This window comes from Panicum virgatum, chromosome 9K (genome assembly GCF_016808335.1).
Source record: "Panicum virgatum strain AP13 chromosome 9K, P.virgatum_v5, whole genome shotgun sequence".
NCBI lineage: Eukaryota > Viridiplantae > Streptophyta > Magnoliopsida > Poales > Poaceae > Panicum > Panicum virgatum.
In genome coordinates, this window is record NC_053144.1 from 69,270,087 (window position 1) to 69,293,272 (window position 23,186).

Below are 23,186 nucleotides of genomic sequence, written 5' to 3' on the forward strand. Positions count from 1 at the left end.
CGACACTTGTCCTTGATGGCGCAGTTATGTTCCCTTCTTGGACACCATACATCGCCGTCTCATTTTCATTTTCATCAAACCGATTGTTTTGTCCTGAGAAGACGGTTATGGCAGTCGCACACGGCACCTCAGCGATCGTCCATTTGTGAACGGATAGCGATACCATCACAGAGCCTCCCTCCCCAACTTGGGAATGGTTTCGATCGGTCGGTGAAGACTGAAGAGGTTGCAGCACCGTCTCTGCGGCGCAACGTGGCTTTGGCAGGTCGCCGAGGAATTGCCGAAACCGCCGCCCGCACGCGCACCCACCGGTCCACGGCCTCGTGACCTCGTCGTCGTCCTCCCCCCACCTCTCGAGCGGGTCCTCTCCGCTTCTAGTGGCAGGGGGCGGTAAATAGAGCCCAACTTCCAGCCCGGGGTCACCGGGCCCTTCCACTTCCGGTGTCGTCTTCCCACTTCCCTCCCACCGGCACCGTCTCTCCTCCCTCCCACAACTCAAAAACCTCCCCGTCCCCAGCGCCGATCACCAAAATCATCACGCCCACCCAGCGGGGAGCCAGCCGGCCCACCGCCTCCCCGTCTAAGGCTTCCTCGAAGCTTCGCCGCTCCGCTCTCGCCCGTCGAGCCAGGACGAAGGGGCACCGCTAGCTCCGCGCGCCGGCCTGGGCCTCTAGCAGCGGCGGCCGGCGAGGTTTTCCGTTTCCCCGCGTGCGAGGTGCGTAACGGCTCGGCGCGTCTCTTATTTCTAGCCTTCTCTATTTGGTTCGATTCCGATTTTCGATCACGCGCTGCGCTGTGTGGAGCTGCCGAAATCCTCCTATTCATCGCCGTATTACACAAGGCTCCCGTGTGCTCAGCGGAAAGCGGAGCAGCTTCGAATAGGCGCGACGCTGCATACCATTTTAGTTAGGCGCGTGCGATTCTGCTAGTAGGTTGGCTTCTGCATTTTTTGGTGCGGGGTGCAGTAGTGCTCTGCCAAGAGGTTTACCACCTCTGTTCTCTGCTTGCAGTTGCAGTTCATTGCAGCTCAAGTGCGTGCACAATCTGGAGTAGGCCATTTTTTTAATTTCTTTTTGGTAGCTTCTGAGAACAATTGGTTTATCGTCGCTCATGCTGCCAGGTTTTCAAACGCAGAATTTGGGGAATTCCAGGCATGGGCTAGCTTCAAAGCACGGTTTCGGGGTGGTTGGTTGAGCTGCCGGGATTTATTCCTCGTATTTGCTGAATTGTGGCGACGGGTGCAGCAAGGTACTGCGCACAACTGCTCCATGTGTGTTATGGAGCCGTCATGGTGCTAAGCTCACCTCGGTTTGTGTATCCAGCTCCCGGGTGGTGACCACAAGTGATCGCGATGACGTCCTTGTCACGAACGCTGTCCCGGGCGGGGCCGATGCAGCAGCCAGGGCCTCGACGCATCCTGAGGACACAGACCGCCGTGAACCTTGGTGAGCCCATGTTCGACAGTGAGGTGGTGCCATCATCGCTTGTTGAGATTGCGCCCATTCTCCGTGTTGCCAATGAGGTTGAGGGGGCCAACCCCCGCGTCGCCTATCTCTGTAAGATAACCCGCTCCGTTCCTCTCATGTTCTGAAGAAAAACGAGTCTGTACGATTTTCAGAAAGAAAATTCCATAAATGAATATGATTAAAAATACTATCCTACTCCATACCATTTCCAGTCATATTAATGAGCATATCTGCAATAATTGATAGGTCGTTTCTATGCATTCGAAAAGGCTCACAGGTTAGATCCGACTTCAAGCGGTCGTGGTGTCCGACAATTCAAGACAGCTCTCTTACAACGGCTTGAAAGGGTATGAGTTGAAATAGTACTTCTAGTTGGTCGTTGTTTGCATCTATGTCTATTCTGCAATTGTCCAACTCCAACATATGCACGACCAAGTTGCCTCTGTGTATTTCTATCCTTTATTTAGTTTGCCTCCCAGTTCTGAATCGGCTTATACACTTCACTGGCATCTAACACTGTTATGTTTCAACACTGACATATCTCCAGTGTACAATTTATCACATGCTAATAATGGAACCACTTCCATGATCTAAAATCCTTCTCATCAGAAAATTTGGAAAGCTTTTTGATTGAAAACAATGCCTTGTTTTAGTTTTTTAAAAGCACAGATTCATGTGATGCTGAGCCAACTGTACAGTTCCTTGAAAAGAAAAAAAAGGAGAACATTTATGTAATATAAATTTTATTACTTGCTAACCATTTGCTTTGTTAGGAGAATGAGCCCACCTTGATGGGAAGGGGACAGAAAAGTGACGCACGGGAAATACAGACATTCTATCAACAGTACTACAAGAAATATATTCAAGCACTTCAGAATGCTTCTGCCCAAGTGGATCGGTATGTATGCTACATTTCCTTTTGATTCCATATTCTCCTTGGTCATCAATGTTGCCACTTCATTCACGCAGTGCCCAACTAACCAAAGCCTACCAGACTGCTGCTGTTCTATTTGAAGTTTTAAAAGCAGTTACCCAACAACATGCTGTTGAAGTTGACCATGAGGTGTAACCAAACAACTTATTTACTTCCCTTTACTGTTTCTAAAGTTCAATAATGATAATATGGTTATTGCACCTATGCAAGTGATAGTCGTTACAGATTTTGTATGTCTTTAGATCTTGGAAGCTGCTGATAAGGTTAAAGAGAAGACGAAGATTTATCTCCCTTTTAACATTCTCCCTCTTGATCCGGATAGTGGCAATCAGGCAGTCATGAAATTTCCAGAGGTTTCTTTGTCAACACTCTTCTATTCAATGAAGTTATCCTGTAAACTTAAGGATGTCCAAATGAAGTAACTTTTATTTTGTCAACCTCTAAGATCCAAGCTGCTGCCTCTGCTCTTCGTAATACCAGGGGTCTTCCATGGCCCAAAAATTATGAGCACAAGGTGAATGAGGACCTTTTGGACTGGCTGCAAGCTATGTTTGGCTTTCAGGAAAGGCGATCTACACATTTTTTAGTTATTGTATAATTTTTTATTATTTATATTTTTACGTTGGCTTTAAACTGATTCAATTTTTTATTTATTATTTTTTCAACATCTTGACATGCAGACAGATAGTGTTTCAAATCAAAGGGAACATTTGATTTTACTTCTTGCTAACATACATATACGAAGAAATCCGAAGACTGATCAACAATCCAAGGTTTTCTTTCTTCTGTCAATATTCAACCACTTGGTTGATCTAATTTATAATTTCTTACTTCTTTGTTATGTTCCACACACTTATCTTATTTTTCTTCCTGTTGATATTCCTTTTTTTTTTAAGTCTACCATTTAACTTTTCATGATTCTTGTTGCAGTTGGATGACAACGCACTAAATGATGTCATGAAGAGGTTGTTTAAGAATTACAAGAAGTGGTGCAAATATCTTGGTCGCAAGAGCAGCCTTTGGTGACTATCTTAAGAACTGAACTTTTTTCCCTATAACTATCCATTTGTACAAAGTGCTTTGCCATTTTAATAAATTGTGCAAAGGTATTATATTATGTTATGTTGTATTATATAAATACCTATAATATGGCTAAAATATAACAGTGGCCCACAGAACCTAGCAAAAGGGCTTACAACCCCAACAGGCATAAGAAAAGTTAAAGGGTACAAAGATACAACCAGTCATGTCCAGCTTTGTAGGAAAGAAAAGAATAAGAAAGCTGACTGAAAGATCCTGGATATGACATTAACCTTTCCTTGTGAAGCTCATTTTTTAGAAGGTGGAAATATTTTCATGATTTGTGGGAAGTCGAAATGCAATGGTTTTCTCGAAATTAAGTTCACAATGTGCAAGGTTGACCAATCTGCAAAAATATGTTTTGTCACTGTAGCATGAGATCTAGACTCAGTATGGCAAACAATATCTAGTGGCAGATCTCATTCTACATCTTTACCAACTTTGGCTCTAAAATTGTATTTCATAGATGGACTGTTTTATTATGTTATTCAGCTTCTGCTTCATGAACCGGATCTCTATAACTAGTCAAGGATTCAACTTTTTCTTATGGAAATAATGCACATATCTAATATACTTATTTTTTTTTACCATGTACGGATTGATGAATGGTAAGCTGATAACAGAAAAATTCTTTAATAAATTCTCCACATCCGCAGAAGCTAATACATTCTAACTCAGAAAGAAGGTGATTTTAAAGTACTTTCTGGGACATATAAAAAATCCAATGCCAATTAAGAGTTGTTATTTTCATCTTCAATTGATTAAAAAATTGAAAAATAAGCTTTGAAGTATATACTTTACCAAGTACTGAAAGGTGAAAGTAGTTCTTTTCGAATGGAAGGATGAAAAACATGCTCTAATACATTTTCTATATGTATCCTTACCATTTTTTCTTTGTTGTGCCTTGCTTGGTAAAAAAGGTTGCCAACAATTCAGCAGGAGATGCAACAACGAAAATTACTCTATATGGGTCTGTACCTTCTCATTTGGGGTGAAGCTGCAAACTTGCGATTTATGCCAGAGTGCATTTGCTACATATATCACCATGTATGATTCGACAAAAAGTATATTTTGTACATATTCCTTTCTTAAATCAAGAAGCATATTAGATAGCTGAACATTTTTTTTCTGCAAGTGCTTGGTTTGGAGTTAATTGATAGTAAGGATTGTGCTGACAGTTCTGGTAATTGTCATAGATGGCATTTGAGATGTATGGCATGTTAGCTGGAAATGTGAGTGCCTTGACGGGTGAATATGTGAAGCCAGCCTATGGTGGTGAGAAAGAAGCCTTTCTGAGAAAAGTTGTTACACCAATATACAACACCATAGCAAAGGCAAGTTTGCTCTCATCATTCGGTTACCTCACTTGTGCTTTTTGCTTCTTTCTGTGTTACATTTTTTTTCCTACACTCTTCAGGAAGCTGAAAGGAGCAAAAGAGAGAAAGGAAATCATTCTGAGTGGAGAAACTATGATGATCTTAATGAATACTTCTGGTATTGGTTCTTTTATTATATATTTGTTAGCTCTCTAGATTTTATATCATTATTAAATTGCAGGTCTGCCGACTGCTTTCGGCTCGGTTGGCCTATGCGAGCTGATGCCGACTTCTTTTATCAACCTTCAAACTTAGCTGACGAAAGAAATGAAGTGAGTTGGCCTGTGTTTTTGTTTTAGGATCTTAGCAAGTTAGCATATATCTTTATGTTATGCTTGTATTTTGTTGGGTTAGCAACATTTAATGTAACAAATTGCTCAGACCGCAAGAATAGTCAGACAGAAAGGAAAGGTCAACTTTGTCGAGTTGCGTTCATTTTGGCACATATTTAGGAGCTTCGATCGACTGTGGAGCTTCTTTATTTTAGCTCTTCAGGTATGTATTTAATGTTATCCACTTTTTCTTCAATATCATTTCCTGAATTATTTTGAACATTTGAGGTTCATGTGCATTGTGTAGGAGGGAAATAATGGTTGTATTCCTCCAAACCCTAGAATGGTGGGATATATAGATTCTATACATGGGCTCACATATACACCAACACCTCCCGCAGTCTGAACTACCGGCGCAGCGGTGTTCAAGATTGGACAACGAAAAAGCTAACACCCCCCGCAGTCTGAACTACCGACGCAGCGGTGTTCAAGACTGGACAAGAAGAGAGTACAAATAGAGTACAAAGAGCAAATACCCTCCCCCCCCCGCAGCCACAACTAGCCACCGGCTACGTTGAGACTGGAGCGAAACTCCGAGAAGGTCGAGGAGGGCAATCCCTTGGTGAAGATGTCAGCAAACTGGGAGATAGCCGGGACATGGAGTACCCGAACATCGCCGATGGCGACTCTGTCGCGCACGGAGTGTAGGTCGATCTCCACATGCTTCGTCCGCTGATGCTGGACAGGGTTGGTGGAGAGATAAACGGCGCTGACGTTGTCGCAGTAGACGAGCGTGCTCTTGGCGAGCGGGCTGTGGAGCTCCGCCAAGAGCTGTCGTAGCGCGGTGCTCCGCCTCAGCACTGGAGCAGGAGACAATCGGCTGCCGCTTGGACGACCAGGAGACCAGGTTGCCGCCCAGGAAGACGGCGTAGCCGGAAGTAGAGCGACGAGTGTCCGGGCAGCCAGCCCAGTCAGTGTCGGTGTAGACCACCAGCTCAGCAGAAGACGAGCGGTAAAGCACCAGGCCGAGGTCCACAGTGCCACGGACGTAGCGGAGGAGACGCTTCAGCGCAGCAAGTTGTGACTCCCGGAGATCATGCATATGGAGATAGACCTACTGAACAGCGTAGGTGAGGTCCGGCCTGGTGAAGGTGAGGTACTGCAAAGCGGCAACCAGACTCCGGTAGGCAGTAGGATCAGCCACCGGATCACCCAGATCAGCAGACAGCTTCGCCTGAGTGTCGACAGGAGTGGAGCAGGGCTTGCAATCAGTCATCCCAGCTCGCTCCAGAATATCGAGTGTGTACTGCCGCTGGTGAAGGAGAAGACCAGACGGGCGATGCTCAACAGTGACGCCCAAGAAGTGGTGGAGCTGACCCAGATCCTTCATAGCAAACTCCTGCTGTAGAGAGGAGATGACACTCTGAAGTAGCTGCTGACTGGAGGCTGTGAGCACAATGTCATCGACATAGAGCAGTAGATATGCAGTCTCATCCCCACGGCGGTAGATGAAGAGAGACGTGTCGGACTTGGCCTCGGTGAACCCCAATGTCAGCAAGAACGTGGCGAACCGAGAGTACCAAGCCCGAGGAGCCTGCTTCCCATAGAGAGACTTGTTGAGCCGGCAGACCATATCCGGACGTCTCGAGTCCACAAATCCCGCTGGCTGAGAGCAGTAGACAGTCTCTGAGAGAGTGCCATGAAGAAACACATTCTTCACGTCCAGCTGGTGCACAGGCCAGGAGCGCGAGAGGACCGTGCGCACCGTAGCGGGCTTCACCACTGGGCTGAAGGTCTCATCATAGTCCACACCAAATCGCTGAGTGAACCCCCGGAGAACCCAGAAAGCCTTGTAGCGCTCCAGTGTGCCATCAGCCCGACGCTTATGCGTCCAGATCCACTTGCCAGTAACCACATTGCAACCAGACGGACGCGACACGAGGTCCCACGTCTGGTTGGCAAGAAGAGCCGCGTACTCCTCTTCCATCGCGTGACGCCAGTGAGGATCTGCCAAGGCGTCGCGGACAGAGGAGGGTACCGGATAGACCCGCGGCTCTCCCTCGGTGGCAGAGAGAGTCGCGGCCTGAGACGCCATCCGCCGAGGCACCATGGGATGAATATGCCGAGGATCCCGATGGATGACTGGCGGGTGGTATATCTCCGGCTCGGCTCGAGAGGGAGCTGGAGGAGGCGGCGGCGGCGACGGCTCCGGTGTAGGCGTTGCAGGAGCCTCCGGAGCAGAAGGCGGCGCCGGTGTCGACGCCGAACGACGCCGGTACACCTTCACCGGTTGAGCGTACCGCTGCGGCGCCGGTGTCGGCGCCGAGCGACGCCGGTACACCTGCACCGGCTAAGCGTACCGCGCAGGGGCAGGGGAAGGCACCGGGGCTGCGCGTGGCGCAGCGGGAGACACCGGATCCGCGCGCGGCATGACTGGAGGTCCGGGGACCGCGCGTGGCGCGACCGCGGGCACCGGGGCCGCGCTTGGCGCAGCAGGGATCACCGGAAGCGGTGCCGGTGTGCCGGGAAAACCTGCAGGAAAAGGACAGACAGGTAATGGTGGTTGAACCACTGTGTCAGTCGGAAACAAAGACTCCAGCTCGAGGCCAGGAGAAGGTGTGGAGGAGGTGGAGTAGAGGAAATCCGACTCGTCAAAGATGACGTGTCGGGAGATCAGAACGCGGCGAGAGGTGAGGTCAAAGCATCGGTACCCCTTGTGGTCAGAGGAGTACCCGAGGAACACACAACGAGTCGAGCGGGGCGCCAGCTTGTGAGAAGCGGTGGCGGAGGTGTTAGGGTAACACGCACACCCGAAGACCCGAAGGTGGTCGTAGCGAGGAGGGGTACCGAAGAGAGCGTGGTGTGGAGTGGGAGCAGGAGAAGCAGTGAACGGAAGGCGGTTGAGCAGGTAGGTGGCGGTGTTGACGCTCTCAGCCCAGAAGCGCGGGGGCAGAGAGGCCTGGATCAGAAGGGTGCGCACGACGTCGTTCGTCGTGCGAATCATCAGCTCAGCCTTGCCGTTCTGAGGAGAGGTATACGGACAAGACATACGCAGCTGAACACCCCGAGAGAGGAAGAAGGAACGGGAGGTGGAGTTATCGAATTCACGCCCGTTGTCTCACTGGACGGCCTTAACGGTGAGACCGAACTGAGTAGACACCCAGGCAAAGAAGTGGAGGAGGGTGGAGAAGGTCTCAGACTTGGCGCGCAAAGGGAAAGTCCAAGAGTAATGAGAAAAATCATCAACAATGACCAGGTAATATTTGTAGCCAGACATGCTGAGTACAGGAGATGCCCACAGATCACAGTGAATAAGATCAAAAGCATGCGCAGCATGCGAAGAAGAAGAAAATAAAAGTCTAACATGACGACCTAACTGGCACGCATGACAGAGGTGCTCAACAGGAGCCCTAGTACATGGAACATCGGTACTACGACTGAGCTGAGCCAAAACGTTGCGGCCGGGGTGTCCAAGCCGGCGGTGCCAGGTGGTGGAAGAAGATGTCACGGCAAAAGCAGTGGACGAAGAAGAAGTCGAAGACGGAGCAGCGGAAGCAGGAAGCCGAAGAGTGTAAAGGGGCCCCGGGATATCACATCTGAGGAGCGGACGCCGGGAAGCCGAATCCTTCACAGTAAGACCAGAAGAGTCAAATTCGATAGAACAGGAGTTGTCAGCAGTGAACCATTTGAGGAGCAACAAGAATATTAGGAAGACGAGGAGCAGAACCCACGGCGGTGACAGGAAGGTAAGACCCATCACCAACCATGATAGAAGAAGTACAAGAGGGGTGTGGGGGTCGGACGGAAGAGAGGATACCGGCATCAGGAGTGGTGTGGAATGAGGCACCCAAGTCGGCGATCCACTCGGTGCTGACCGGTGGCGTCAGTCCCATGGTGCTGAAGGACTGCGCCAGAGCGGCCTGGTCTCACCCCCCAGGCCAGGTTGGCTGCTGACTGGGATAAGCGGGCGGGGTCCAGTACGGCGCGGAGAGGGGAGCAGCACCGGTGAACATGGCCGCCGGCTAGAGCTGAGGACGAGGCCCCCCTCCCGGACCCTGGAACGGCCACATCGAAATGCGCCCTAACCATGGGTTGCTGAAGGATGGCCAGAGCCTACCTCCAGGGGCAGGGGCAGAAGCGGGAGTCGGAGCCGGAGCCGGCGGAGTCGGCGCGCCCCGACGGCCCCCACCGGTACCGGTACCCCCAGAAGTAGGGCCACCAGTGCCACCACCACCACCACGTCCACCTCGGCGACGACGTCCACGGCCCCCCCACCTACGGTCTGCCCGGCGGGAGCAGCACCAAGGAGAGAGGTGGCAGGGGCGGCGGAGGAAGCTGGTGGAGCAGCGACGAGCGCGGTGGAGGTGGACGAGGGCGATCCGGGCGCGAGACCCCTGGTGATCTCCTCGAGGGCAAGGTCGTCCCTGATCTGCAGGAAGGAGGGGAAGGGCCTCTGGCGGGCGATCCAGCTCTTCAGGTGGTCATAGGTCTTGCTCAGTCCCCGCAGGACATTGATTCACCAAGATCCGATCAGACACCGGATTCCCGAGGTCGTGAAGAGCATCGGCCATGCCTTTCATCCGCCGGCAGTACTCATCAACGGAGATGTCCCCCTGCACGAAGGTGCGGAAGGTGGCGTCGAGCTGGAAGGCGCGGTACTCGGCGTTGCCGAGGAACTGCCCCTCGAGCGCCACCTAGGCCTGCCGCGCGGTGCCGCCGTGGGCCCTGACGAGGTCCTGAAGATCTAGGGAGATAGTCCCGAAGATCCAGGACATGGCGACGCTGTCGAGGCGCAACCACGCCACGTCCTGTGCCTCGATCGGCGTGTCGAGGAGGACGTGGTCGTCGAGGGCGTAGCGGCGGAGGGCGAGCAGGACCTGGTCCCGCCAGCGTCCGTAGGAGGAGGACGTCGGGTCGAGGAGGACGGTGACCAGGGCCCTGATGTTCTAGACGCCGGCGGCCTGGAGGTGGAGCTGGGCGACCATGGGGTCGGTCGGGTCGTACCGGGCTCCAGATCCAGCGGGCGGGGCCTGGCGGGAGGAAGAGGCGCCGGGCTCGGGGACGACGGGCTGCTGACCGGAGGACACGCGGAGGAAGTGCTCCGCCTCGGCGACCCGGAGAGCGGAGGCGTCGGCCGCGGCGCGCTCGCGCTCCCAGACGAGGGCAGCCACGCGGAGCCGCTCCTGGGCCGCCGAAGCCTCCGACTTGGCGGCGAGGAGGGCCGCGGCGGAGAGCGGCGCATCCGCGGGCGACATCCCGAGTCCGGTCCACGCGGCATCAGGCGTGGCGTCGGCGGCGGGCTGCTTGCCCGCGGCGACAGCAGCGCGGTGGGCCGCAGCGGCGACGGCGGCGGGATCCTGCAGCAGCTGCACCGCGGCCTGCAGGGAGGCCGGATCGGCGCCCATGGCCTGCAGCAGCTGTGCCGCGGCCCGCAGGATGGCCGGATCGACGGCAGCGGCCTGCTGGGCGGCGTCGGGCAGTGGCGGCCCGTTGGGCTGCGGCCCAGTAGGTGGCGTGCCAGGGGGAGGCAGCCCGTCCGCCGCACCCCCAGCAGCTGCCGCGTTCCTAGTAGCCGCCGCACTCGCGCCGGGCAGGGGAGTCACCGCGGCCAGGGCGACGGCGAAAGGGGCCGCAGCCGCCGCGCCAGATTCGGCCGGGGCCCCTGCGTCCGCCACGCCCCCGTGCCCGCGCGGGCGCCAGTGGCTGCGGCGGCGGCAGCGGCAGGTCCGAGCAGGGGAGGCGAGGTGGCGGCGCGGGACCGAGCCGAGGCGGCGGCGGCCGGAACAGGGCCACCAGGAACAGAGGAGGAAGTGGGAAGGGGAGGGAAGGAGGAGAGAGGAGGGGGCACCGGCGGCCGGCGGCCGGCCATTGATGCCGGCGGCAGCGGCGGCTAGTGGCTGGGAGGAGAGGGAGAAACCTAAACCTAGGTTGATACCATGTAGGAGGGGAATAATGGATGTATTCCTCCAAACCCTAGAAGGGTGGGATATATAGATCTTATACATGGGCCTCTAGATGGGCCTCTATACATGGGCTCACATATACACCAACACATTGTATTAACAAATGCTCTACAAGAAAGCACATAACATCCTTTGCTAGATGTTATATAGCTAAACTACTATTTCAGGTTTTCAATCTTATTTTGACGTAGGTTATGATAATTCTTGCTTGGAATGGAGGCTCGTTGGCCAATATTTTTGATTATGTGGTTTTCAAGAAGATTTTGAGTATCTTTATCACTTCAGCTATACTAAATCTTGGACAAGGTATGGGAACTTGGCATTGAAATCTTAATAGAACACACTCTATTTTTCTTAGTCAGGGTTACTTTTCCCAAGAATGCTTGCATATTTGTGTTTTGCTGTCCATATGTATAGGAATAAAATGAAAGCTCAAATGGGTTGATGGACTTTTATTCCATGCCATAGTACATACAAAAAATCCATCATTGTTGGTCTTCATATAGATGTACACAGATTTCAAAAACACCCTTACTCAGTTTATTGTGAACAACTGTAGAAGATTCAACATTGTTGTCATTTTTAAAACTTTGTTCTTTAGTGTTGTATCATCTTGGTAATGATATTTTAGAACTTTTAAATTAGCAATAAAATTACATTAATAATGCCAATGTTGTTGGTCTAGTTGACAAGAAACTTATTTTTGCTTATCTCGGTCTTTTGTCAGTTTGTCACTCCAATAAAAATCATGGTAGAAATAAGACATGAAGATGAAGATTTTCTGTAATGTAGATGGATATTTTGGGGTAACTAGGCCTTATGCTTTGCCAAGAGCTTGAGAGATTGAGGGAGACTAGAATTGTTTCTTCATTGTTCATTGCTTAATTAGATTGATACATCTCCTCTCATTATATAGAGAGGGTTACTTGACCTGTAAGCAAGGCTTACCTGACCCCTAAGTAATATCCTAACCTAATCAATCTATCTTATTCCTTTCCTAACAAACCAAATCCATCTAATCTAATTTGACGGGTACTGTTCACGCGGTACTGTTCCGCGTGAGCCCTTGGGCTGGCTCCGCCTGCCATCTCGGTGGCAGCCTGCTGGCTGCCCATGACATTTTCTATAAAAGAAATATAAAGATATGACTTTTTAGTACCACATGCTCGTTCATCCTGTCATAATTATTACATGGTATGTCCAAACTCAGCTCTGATTTGAATAATTCTTGTTGTTTACAGCTACACTTGATATTATATTTAATTGGAAGGCCAGGAGGACAATGGAATTTGCAGTTAAGCTCAGATATTTTCTCAAATTCACAATGGCAGCCCTGTGGGTGGTATTACTACCGGTTACATATGCTTACACCTGGGAAAATCCCACTGGAATTATTAGAGCCATCAAAAGCTGGTTCGGAAATGGACAAAATCACCCGCCCCTATTCGTCATTTCAGTAGTCATGTATTTGTCACCGAGTATGCTTTCTGCTATTCTTTTTCTTCTTCCATTTCTGCGCCGGAAACTTGAAAGTTCAGACTTCAAGCTCGTGAGGTTGATCATGTGGTGGTCTCAGGTGAACTTAAAATTCTAGTAAATTGCAGAAACTATCCTTTAATTCCAAATTATCATTTCACTTTCTCGTGCATGCTTGAGAGAAAATATTATATATCTTGACCCTTTAAGAAAGTAAATGTTTCATTTGTTATTATTCTGTCAGTCCAAACTAAGAGATATAGCAAACAAAATGATGTATACTAAAAAAATCGTAGATTTCTCAATTAGGTATTTTACATGTTTTACTTAGTTTTTTTAAAACTGTTTTACTTAGTTTCTAACCTGGAACTAATGTAGAAGTTTCATTTTCTTTTCGATGCTGATATATAGTTCATGAACTAATGTTGTGTGTATTTTTGCAGCCTCGTCTGTTTGTTGGTAGGGGAATGCATGAAAGTGCTTTCTCACTTTTCATGTAAGAACACATGCTTTTGTGTGCGCGTATGTGCATGAATGGAAATTATTTAGTCAACACTGTTTTAATTGGAAAGATGCATATTTAGTTCGATTATCTTGTAGTTTCACACAATGATTCTGATTTGTGTTTTCAGGTACACCATGTTCTGGATTGCTCTTCTCTTGACAAAGTTTGCATTTAGCTACTATGTAGAGGTAATTCTGTACACATGTTTTTTTTCACACTGGATTATTTTAATGATCGTCAATTCATCAAAGTTACTGCCATGTATAGCCATTTCACATTGCATGTAGCAGAAGTCTGGTGTGAGTAGAGGGTGCAACATGCTTTGGTTACGTTTTCTTCAGAAAAATGTGAAGCTTCATAATTATTCAACCACACACGCCTATACATTATGAAATCCAATATTCTCTCTGTTCTCAAATATATGTTGTTCCAGCAATTTGAGGGATTTCCTGAATTCTATTCTTCTGTCTCTCTCTTGATATACATGTACACAGCAACATAGCTGATGGGCTCTAAGCCCATGGACACAGCACATCTCAAGGAAAGTGATAAAAAATAATGCAAAATAAGATCAAACATGAGACGTTATTTTACATGGAAAACCCTTGTGGGATAAAAACCCCACAGGTGTCAGTTGATCTCAGTGAATGGCTTGGTTATAGTAATTATACCTGGAGTTCTCCACATGGATATGTGATATAGAGTATGTGCTTGCCCCTGCACATGCATGACTACCAATAAATACATGTTGGCAGTTGGCCAAGTCTATGTTTACATCTAGCAGCAAATGGCATTTGTAGTGTAGCTAGGCCAATAAAATTGAAAGAACTGTTATTTACCATTTCAAATAAATATGTTTTTGAATTGACTATATCTCCAACTCTGTATTCTAATTGTTCCTATAGATCAAACCTCTTGTTGAACCCACCAGGGACATCATGAAGTCCCCTATACATACTTACCGGTGGCATGAGTTTTTCCCAAGAGGTATGTATATTTAACAATGATACTTATTGTTCATTTGTTTGTACCAATCCCAAGTTTTTTTTGCAGAAAAGAGCAACATTGGTGTTGTTATTACACTTTGGGCCCCAATCATTCTGGTAAGACCTGTTCATTTGCTTTTCCTTATAATCTAAGTGCTTATTATGGCCATGATACTTTTTTACACTGAAAAAAGGAAGCTCAAGTTTTTGTCTCCTAACAAGTAACGTGGGGACTTGAGCAGTGCGGGAGGACCACATTGATTTTTATGCACTTTTGTTTGCTTTACAGGTCTATTTCATGGATACACAAATTTGGTATACGATTTTCTCCACTCTGCTTGGTGGAATTTATGGTGCTTTCCAACGACTTGGAGAGGTATATTTATTATCGACTATGGTCTAAATATAAATCATGCAGAAAGGATTTATTCTCAGTTTTTTATGCTACAATTGATATTTTGTTCCAGCAATTATCTAGCCAGTACCAGGAAATAACAACAATTTAGTTTGTTTGAATGGAGGTTAGATTTATTTACAGTTGTCACCTACAGAAAAAGTAGAGGAAGCGGAATGATTAGAATCTCGGAATAACTAGTGCAGTAAATCCTTAGGAAGTTCTTGTGACTAACCCTGATTAAGCATTTCTTGCTGTTTTCTATTGTATCATTTCAAGTAATTCAAGTAAATGGAATATGCTCAGTAAGTTCAGGAGTAGCTCTAAAAGATATCTGGAAAGTGATAGATGACCGTGAATTAGATCTGTTACTTTCTGATGGTAACCATTTTCTTTGAGTTTCAAATGAAGACCTAAGGTTTTGCAAAGAATGTAATCGCATTTACCTTTCATTTTGTGATGAGATAGATTCATACACTGGGAACGTAGTGATATTTCTTTGACACAAAACGTTTATCCTTTAATGCCTGTATAGTTTTGGTTGAAACTTTAGTTGCTAAACAAACCTTTTATTTTCTGGTTAAGACAGATTCGCACACTGGGAATGCTGCGATCTCGCTTTGATTCGATACCTTTAGCCTTTAACTCATGTCTAATCCCTGTTGAAACATCTGATGCAAAAAGGAAGAAAGGTCTGAAGTCTTACTTACACAATCGTTTCAAGGAGGTGCACTTTTGTACTCTTACTATATTTTTGCAATTTCAAATGTCTTGATTGCTAATTTTGTGGGATTTTTTGTTATTGATACTACTTTTTTAGATGGAACATGAGGACAAGGAGAATATAGCTGCAAGGTTTGCACAGATGTGGAATGAAATTGTCACTAGCTTTCGAGAAGAAGACCTTATAAACAACAGGTGATTGGATTATAGGGGTAAAATTAATTTTCACCTGGATTTGCCTTTTCTACAATTTTAAGTTAGTGCCGACATTTTTGGCATAGGGAGAAGGAGCTTCTACTCGTTCCGTATGTGTCTGATCAGGCCCTTGGTGTCATGCAATGGCCTCCATTTTTACTTGCTAGCAAGGTTATTGTTTGCCTTTTATTTTACAAATAGCTTTATTTTTTCTATATTGTAGCATGGCAGATGCAGTGTTCATTCATGCTCTATTTGTTAGTTAAAAAGAGTTGATCTTTTCGGAACAATGTGAATGCCAGATACCCATAGCAGTTGACATGGCTAAAGATAGCAACGGCAAAGATCGAGATCTGAAAAAGAGGCTTGATAATGATTATTATTTTTCGTGTGCAATTGAGGAATGTTATAAGTCATTCAAGAATATCATCAACGGTCTTGTACAAGGTGTACCAGAGAAAAGGTCCCTCCTAGATTTCATCTATTAAAATCTGAAGAAATAGTTTTCTGATCCATGGCCTACTTGATACTGTTCTATATATGTTGCTTTCAGGGTCATAAATAAAATATTTGAAGAAGTTGATAAATACATCGCTGAGGACAAAGTTATTACAGATTTGAATATGCGTGCCCTGCCAGATCTCTACAATAAGTTCATTGAGTTGGTAAACTACTTGGTAAGTATAACCTATATACTTTCATTAGAAAAAGAATGTTCATTTTCTTGTCTATTTGCTATCGATGTGTTGTGTGGAAGCGATCATATGAAAACTTGTCAACTTATGGATAGATGTTTCTTTAAAAAAAATAAAACAACAGGTAGCTATGGGGCAGACTGACAGAGCATGCTTGATATAGCACTCCAAGTTTCTTATTCCAGTAACCATCAAGCACCCCTCATGTTCCAAGCTGGTGTTGGTTGTTGGAATACTGGTCCTAACACTGTCGTGGAAGTGTTGATGATATGCAATTATATTAGGCCTGATTCTTTTAACACCTTGTACTCTTAACACCTTGGTTCTTCTTCTTTTCTTTACAAAAATGCACCCTGGAGCTACATAAACCAGATTAGCATGATGTCTACTTACATTAGAAAAAAGAATCTTTCTATTTTGTCTAATATTAGACCCACATGCCATACATTTTAGGAAGTATTCAAACCTTTCCTTGCTTGACAGCTAATGATTGCTAAGCTTTTATCATCTTTTTTCTTTTAGATATCTACTGTTGCTGCATCATCCAATGTTTGTTGTACATATAGTTAGAGCGCCCCACCTAGCCAACCCGACCATAAAACCCAGGTGTTATAGTGGGAGGGGGGGGCTTTTATCCTCAGTCCAACATTCCCCCTACTGCGTGCGAGCCGGGCGAGCCGCGGGGCTGTGCCACCTGTCCGGTCTCAGCACTTCGGTCTCAGCGAACGCAGCCAGGGAAATCGCGCAGCGGAAATGCGTGGCCGGGAGGGATCGAACCCAGGACCTGGCTCTGGTACCAACTTAGACCACCCCCTCTAGCCACTCCGACCCTAAAACCCAGGTGTTATAGTGGGAGGGGTGGGGGCTTTTATCCTCAGTCCAACACATACAAATGAAATCGAATCCGGTTTATCTTCATGTTTGGTTTACTACATTGCATTGGTTTAATTCATCTTAATCTTCTCCCTTTACATGATATCAGGAGAAAAATGACGAGAAAGATAGAAGCGCTGTAACAAAGATTTTTCAAGATATGCTGGAGATTGTAACAAGAGATATATTTGAAGACCATCTTAGGTACAAATATTGTTTAAGAATTTTTCATGTATTACCAAGTAGGAGTAGGAAACACTTGACTGTGCTAACTTGCTGTTTTTGAGCACATCCGATGGACAACTTCTATTTTGGCAGTCTGTTACTATTAGATTGTTTGCAATATTGAGTTCCCCATATCATCCATATCGCCCAAAAGGCTAAATCACAGAGGGAATGCATGCCATAGATTTCAACAAGCACATGAAAACTATCATAATAACATTTTGCCGCAAGAGAAAAGTAGCATGCCAACTGATTTTTTTTTTTACTTCTGTATTTAGTACTTCTGTCAAATATATCTTTGTCCATGTGCTATTATTCACTAGAAGCCTATGCTTTATATCAGTGTTTTAGGAATAACGAGTCCATGCATATCACGATCCCTCCAAAGTCCAAATACATGAGCAAATGTGCAGGCAAGCATATATATGAAAATCAAAATCCTGGTGTCCTGTCTCGTGGTATCTTCAGCACTGCATTTCCACAACAGCAGCAGCAACAAAGCCTTTATGTCCCAAACAAGTCAAAGTAGGATTCTGTCTGACTTTTGTGGCTAATCTTTTTTTTTTTTTGCAACATGACAGTATTGTGGAGTCAAATCATGGAGGCTCATATCGAAGGAATGAGGACACAACCACATGGGACCAAGAGTACCAATTATTTCAGCCTTCTGAGGCTATCAAATTTCCCCTAAAAGTCACAGACACAGATGCTTGGCTAGAAAAGGTTGTTAAGCAATAATTAAAATTTGCAATGTCATGAATATGTGTTGAATTTTCTGTGCAACATTTCTTGATGACAAGTGATATACTTCTAAATGTTTGTTCAAATATAATTTGTCTCACTCCAGATAAAAAGGCTGGAACTACTTCTTACTGTGAAAGAATCTGCTATGGATGTTCCTTCAAATCTAGAAGCCAGAAGGCGTCTTACCTTTTTCACCAACTCCTTATTTATGGATATGCCTGATGCACCTAAAGTCCGAAACATGCTCTCATTTTCGTAAGTGCTTGTGAATAACCCTGTTATCATTTTCTTGAAGTTAATTTTGATATATACTAATTCATCGTGTCATATGTCAAATTATTGGAGCAGCTACTTTGTTAACTTCAATCCCTTTGCTGCTGGCATTTTTTAGTTTCCAATTTACAGAAACACTAGTTCTATGTTGTATGAAAGTTGCAAAATTGAAGTGTAGTAGATTACTGTTAGAAATGTCTATTAACTACATTTTTCCTTCGCTCTTTTAACTTTCTTCCCTCCCTCATTTGCTCTTTGTTCACCTGTCAAAAACTTCCTGCTGATACCATAAATGATTATATTTCTTCTCCTCCTGCAGCGCATTGACTCCGTATTACAATGAACCTGTTCTTTTCTCTATAAAAGAACTTGAGGAGGAAAATGAAGATGGAGTTTCCACCCTATTCTACCTACAAAAAATTTATCCAGGTCAAGGAAAAACTCTGTCCTTAACTCCTTTTCATGTAGCAATGTGCAATGATGAAGTGTCTCTAGAACATCTGGCATTTACTTTGTCATGTCATGCCTATGTGTGTAGATGAATGGAAAAACTTTCAGGAAAGGGTTGGGTTGGAGGAAGAACTTAAAGAGAGTGAAGAACTTATGGAGGAGCTTCGTCTATGGGCTTCATACAGAGGTCAAACACTAGCTCGAACAGGTACTCCTGATTAACATTTATATGTGTACTTAAACACTTACTTTTTAAAAAAAAATACGTAGGAAAAAATGCAGGAGAACTCAAATACTTCTATCAATCTTCTTTTCCTAGCAAATCAGTGTTGTAATCTTTCAGTTTGTTCCTCTTGATTCTTAAATTATTTTGATTGTTGTGAGACAGTTAGAGGCATGATGTACTACCGGAAAGCTTTGATTCTTGAAGCATTTTTAGATATGGCCAAACGTGAAGGTAATATATACCATATCAGTTTTCTTAGCATGGGTTTCTCCCTCCTGCCACCCACCCCAACCTTGTTATTATTATGCTGAACTGCGGATTGATTCAGTTATCAACTGAGTTTATTACTGTAGCATGGTTCTTGTTTGATGCATCTACATATATATTCTCGTTTTTCTCAGCTCTACTAAAAAAATTATTCCCAACTCTGCAGATCTCATGGAAGGGTACAAAGCAGCTGAGTCTGTAACTGATGAACAGTGGAAGATACACCAGAGATCCTTATTTGCTCAATGCGAAGCTGTGGCTGACATGAAGTTCACATATGTGGTTTCATGCCAGCAATATGGAAATGATAAGCGTGCTGCTCTTTCTAGTGCCCAAGACATATTGCAGCTGATGAGGAAGTAAATGGGCTTCTACCATTTTCCTAAATATAATACATATATACATAGTATTAAATGCTCGTTTTCTAGTTGTATTTGTCTACCAGTAAACTCATTGCTAGGGTTGCACTTCTCGCAGCTACTCTTCTCTCCGTGTAGCATATATTGATGAGGTGGAAGAAGTAGGAGTCAAGAAAATGGAGACAGCTTATTATTCCACTTTGGTAAAGGTTGCTCTAACTAAGGATTCGGAATCTGTAGATCCAGTACAAAATCTTGATCAGGTAATATCACTTATATTAGACCTGATACACAAATTTGCAAAATCATGTTAGTTTCAATACAGCTTTAATCTGTAACACTAGTCTCAATTGTTTACATCACATCAGACATCAATTCTTTGGAAAGTCTATAACATTGCTCATCTAAATACATCTTTATGCTTCCAAGGTCATATATCGGATAAAACTTCCAGGCCCTGCAATGTTGGGAGAAGGAAAGCCCGAAAATCAAAATCATGCAATAATTTTCACCCGCGGTGAAGGGTTGCAGACCATAGATATGAACCAGGTGTTGCACATCATGCCCATGCTTCTCTTTTGTTAAGATAACTTTTTATCTCATATTAAATTGTGCTTATATTATTAATTTTGTAGGATAACTATATGGAAGAAGCTCTTAAAATGAGAAACCTGCTCCAAGAGTTCCTTAAGGAGCATGGAGTGCGGCGTCCATCTATACTTGGAGTTAGAGAGCATATTTTTACTGGAAGGTTAATTACTTGGAAATGGAGATTGGTGAATTTTTTGTTTGCTTAATCTCACTTTTTTTATCTTTGACAATGCAGTGTGTCTTCCCTTGCGTGGTTTATGTCAAATCAGGAGCACAGTTTTGTGACTATCGGGCAGCGTCTGCTTGCAAACCCTCTGAAGTGAGAGCTTCTCCTTCTTGACTAATTCATATACTGTATACTCTTTGAAAGTTGCAATAGTACCTATGAATTCCCATAATCTTAAGTTATAAATTTATCTTTTTTATTGGCATCTAAATTTACTAATGGCTTTATGATAGGGTCCGCTTCCACTATGGGCATCCTGATGTATTTGATAGGCTTTTCCATCTAACAAGGGGTGGTGTCAGTAAGGCATCAAAGAGTATCAACTTGAATGAAGATATTTTTGCAGGTTTGATTCAATCCATGACATTCCTAAGTACTCCATGATGTATTTTATATTTTGAATTCTCAATGCTAATGGGATCTGTGTTCATTTTTTCCCATTAGCTTTGTACTCATAAACTTAAAAAAGGATGTAACACACCATGAATATGTCCATTCGCTGTTTTAGGCTATAACTCAACTCTTCGTGGAGGCAATGTAACACACCATGAATATGTGCAAGTTGGTAAAGGAAGAGACGTCGGACTAAATCAGATCTCTAAGTTTGAGGCTAAAGTGGCAAATGGAAATGGTGAGCAGACTCTTAGCCGTGATATCTACCGGCTTGGGCACCGCTTTGATTTCTTCAGGATGCTATCATGCTACTTTACAACTGTGGGGTTTTATTTTAGTACACTGGTATGGTCATTTTGTGTTGATTCCAATCCATTAAAAATACATCAGTTAAGCGTTAAGTAAGTTTTTTAACATGTTTTACACTTTCTCTCAGTTGACGGTTGTCACAGTTTATGTATTTCTGTATGGGCGCCTTTATCTTGCTCTCAGTGGACTTGAAGAGGGGCTATCACGTGGAAGATTCATTCATAATCATCCTCTTCAAGTTGCTCTTGCCTCACAATCTCTTGTTCAGCTTGGTTTTCTGATGGCTCTTCCCATGATGATGGAAATTGGTCTCGAAAGAGGATTTGGGAAGGCACTAAGTGAATTTATCATGATGAATTTGCAATTGGCTGCTGTGTTTTTTACATTTTCCCTTGGCACTAAGACTCATTACTATGGAAGAATGTTGCTTCATGGAGGTGCTCAGTACAGAGGTACTGGTAGAGGATTTGTCGTCTTTCACGCCAAGTTCGCAGAGAACTATAGACTTTATTCTCGCAGCCACTTTGTTAAAGGGATTGAGCTGATGATTCTGCTCATCATATACCAATTATTTGGTCAATCTTATCGCTCAACCATTGCCTATATTTTTATTACCTTCTCTATGTGGTTCCTAGTGTTGACATGGCTATTTGCACCCTTCCTTTTCAACCCCTCGGGATTTGAGTGGGCGAAAATCGTTGATGATTGGTCTGATTGGAATAAGTGGATCAGCAATCGTGGTGGGATCGGTGTGTCTCCAGACAAGAGCTGGGAATCTTGGTGGGAAGTGGAGCAAGAGCATTTGAAGTATTCAGGAACAATAGGAATTTTTCTTGAGATAATTTTGGCTGTGCGGTTTTTCATATACCAGTATGGCCTTGTTTACCACTTGCATATCACAGGAAACAAAAGTATCTTGGTAAGCATTTGAGGTTGAATTTCTCTTTTTATTAAGGTATATTTTGATTGTTTTCTTGGTGGATCACTTATACTTTTACAATGCTGTTTCTTCTAGGTATATTTAATCTCATGGCTCGTAATTGTGGTGGTACTGCTTGTTATGAAGGTAAAGGCGAATTTTTAGTTTGTGAGAAAATATGAATCATAAGAAATGTTCTTAACTTTGGTGCTAGCTCATGTTCATACTTCTAGTTTCTTTTCTTCCACTTCTCATTTATAAGTTGCATATACTCTTTGCAGACAGTGTCTGTGGGAAGGCAGAGATTCAGTGCAGATTTCCAGCTATTCTTCCGTCTGATCAAGTTTTTGATATTTGTTTCTTGCACTGCTATTTTGATTGTCTTGATAGTATTGTTTCAGATGACCTTGCAAGATACATTTGTATGCTTTCTGGCATTCTTGCCCACTGGATGGGGGATACTATTGGTGCGCTCTTGCTCTTCTCTGGTTCATTTTCTTATGTATTATAATATACTTGCTGTTGTCTTACTATGCATGATTTGATTTTTCAGATTGCACAAGCTTGCAAGCCTCTTGCTCGACAGGTTGGATTATGGGGATCTGTTCGTGCCCTAGCGCGGGCCTATGAGATAATTATGGGGGTGCTTCTATTCACGCCAATTACTATTTTCGCATGGTTTCCCTTTGTGTCGGAGTTCCAGACGCGGATGCTATTTAATCAAGCGTTCAGTAGAGGACTGCAAATTTCCCGAATTCTTGGTGGTCAAAAGAAGGAACGGTCATCTCTTAACAAAGACTGATTTAGTCTTTTTGTATATTCTTGCTTTTATTCCGACATGCACTGTCTGTAAATATTTGTCATGGGTATAGTGTATTTTTATTATCGTAATATCAGATCAAGGTGTCATATTGTATCCCTTTCTTCCTCCCCACACCCAATTCCCCTAAACTTATGTGTAACTTTTCCATGTTGCCACAATATTATACATTGAGTAAATGTCACAAACCTTACGATTTAAAAAGTACCACAAAATTACACATTTAAAAGAACCATAAATTACATATTTAGCGTTCCATACTATCTCAAAATTACATATTTACATATTTTGCATGTCTTTAACAAGCAATATCTATTTTTGTGGAATTTACTCTTGTATCCTCTTCTCAAATGGAAGTGGAATTTACTTGTAATTTTTCCACATTCAATTCCTGCATAATCTGGAGTTTTTAATATTTAGGCTTCGTGTTCTGCTGCTCGATCACA

At 44.6% G+C, this 23,186-nt stretch overlaps 1 protein-coding gene across 4 annotated transcripts; it reads left to right on the plus strand.

Moving 5' to 3' along the window:
• Positions 1 to 473: 473 nt before the first annotated feature.
• Positions 474 to 22,929, plus strand: LOC120647455 (callose synthase 3-like). 4 transcript variants are annotated; one of them, XM_039924255.1, is made up of 44 exons: positions 475 to 715; positions 1,121 to 1,248; positions 1,323 to 1,556; positions 1,713 to 1,813; positions 2,240 to 2,364; positions 2,436 to 2,529; positions 2,643 to 2,753; positions 2,846 to 2,962; positions 3,081 to 3,173; positions 3,331 to 3,422; positions 4,401 to 4,527; positions 4,677 to 4,814; positions 4,898 to 4,974; positions 5,038 to 5,128; positions 5,238 to 5,351; positions 11,283 to 11,397; positions 12,333 to 12,667; positions 13,011 to 13,063; positions 13,200 to 13,260; positions 13,978 to 14,059; positions 14,126 to 14,175; positions 14,348 to 14,434; positions 15,042 to 15,179; positions 15,273 to 15,370; positions 15,457 to 15,541; positions 15,673 to 15,833; positions 15,924 to 16,047; positions 17,048 to 17,142; positions 17,745 to 17,886; positions 18,011 to 18,162; positions 18,500 to 18,609; positions 18,719 to 18,838; positions 19,019 to 19,087; positions 19,290 to 19,482; positions 19,601 to 19,745; positions 19,912 to 20,031; positions 20,118 to 20,233; positions 20,309 to 20,392; positions 20,533 to 20,645; positions 20,808 to 21,037; positions 21,129 to 21,920; positions 22,017 to 22,067; positions 22,202 to 22,387; positions 22,474 to 22,929. In XM_039924255.1, the coding sequence occupies exons 3-44, from the start codon at positions 1,352 to 1,354 to the stop codon at positions 22,720 to 22,722; spliced, it is 5,841 nt and encodes a 1,946-aa protein (XP_039780189.1). In that variant the 5' UTR covers positions 475 to 715; positions 1,121 to 1,248; positions 1,323 to 1,351; the 3' UTR covers positions 22,723 to 22,929. The 4 variants fall into 4 exon arrangements, with proteins under 4 accessions (XP_039780187.1, XP_039780188.1, XP_039780189.1 ...); XM_039924253.1 differs by having other exon boundaries at positions 474 to 715; positions 4,898 to 5,128; XM_039924254.1 differs by having other exon boundaries at positions 474 to 715; positions 1,135 to 1,248; positions 4,898 to 5,128.
• Positions 22,930 to 23,186: the final 257 nt, after the last annotated feature.

Coding starts and splice junctions, on each gene's coding strand:
- LOC120647455 (XM_039924253.1), top strand. CDS start 1,352: ATGACGTCCTTGTCACGAACGCTGTCCCGGGCGGGGCCGATGCAGCAG. Junction 15,834..15,923: donor CAAGGTGTACCAGAGAAAAG/GTCCCTCCTAGA, acceptor TGTTGCTTTCAG/GGTCATAAATAAAATATTTG. Junction 20,646..20,807: donor GAATGAAGATATTTTTGCAG/GTTTGATTCAAT, acceptor TCGCTGTTTTAG/GCTATAACTCAACTCTTCGT.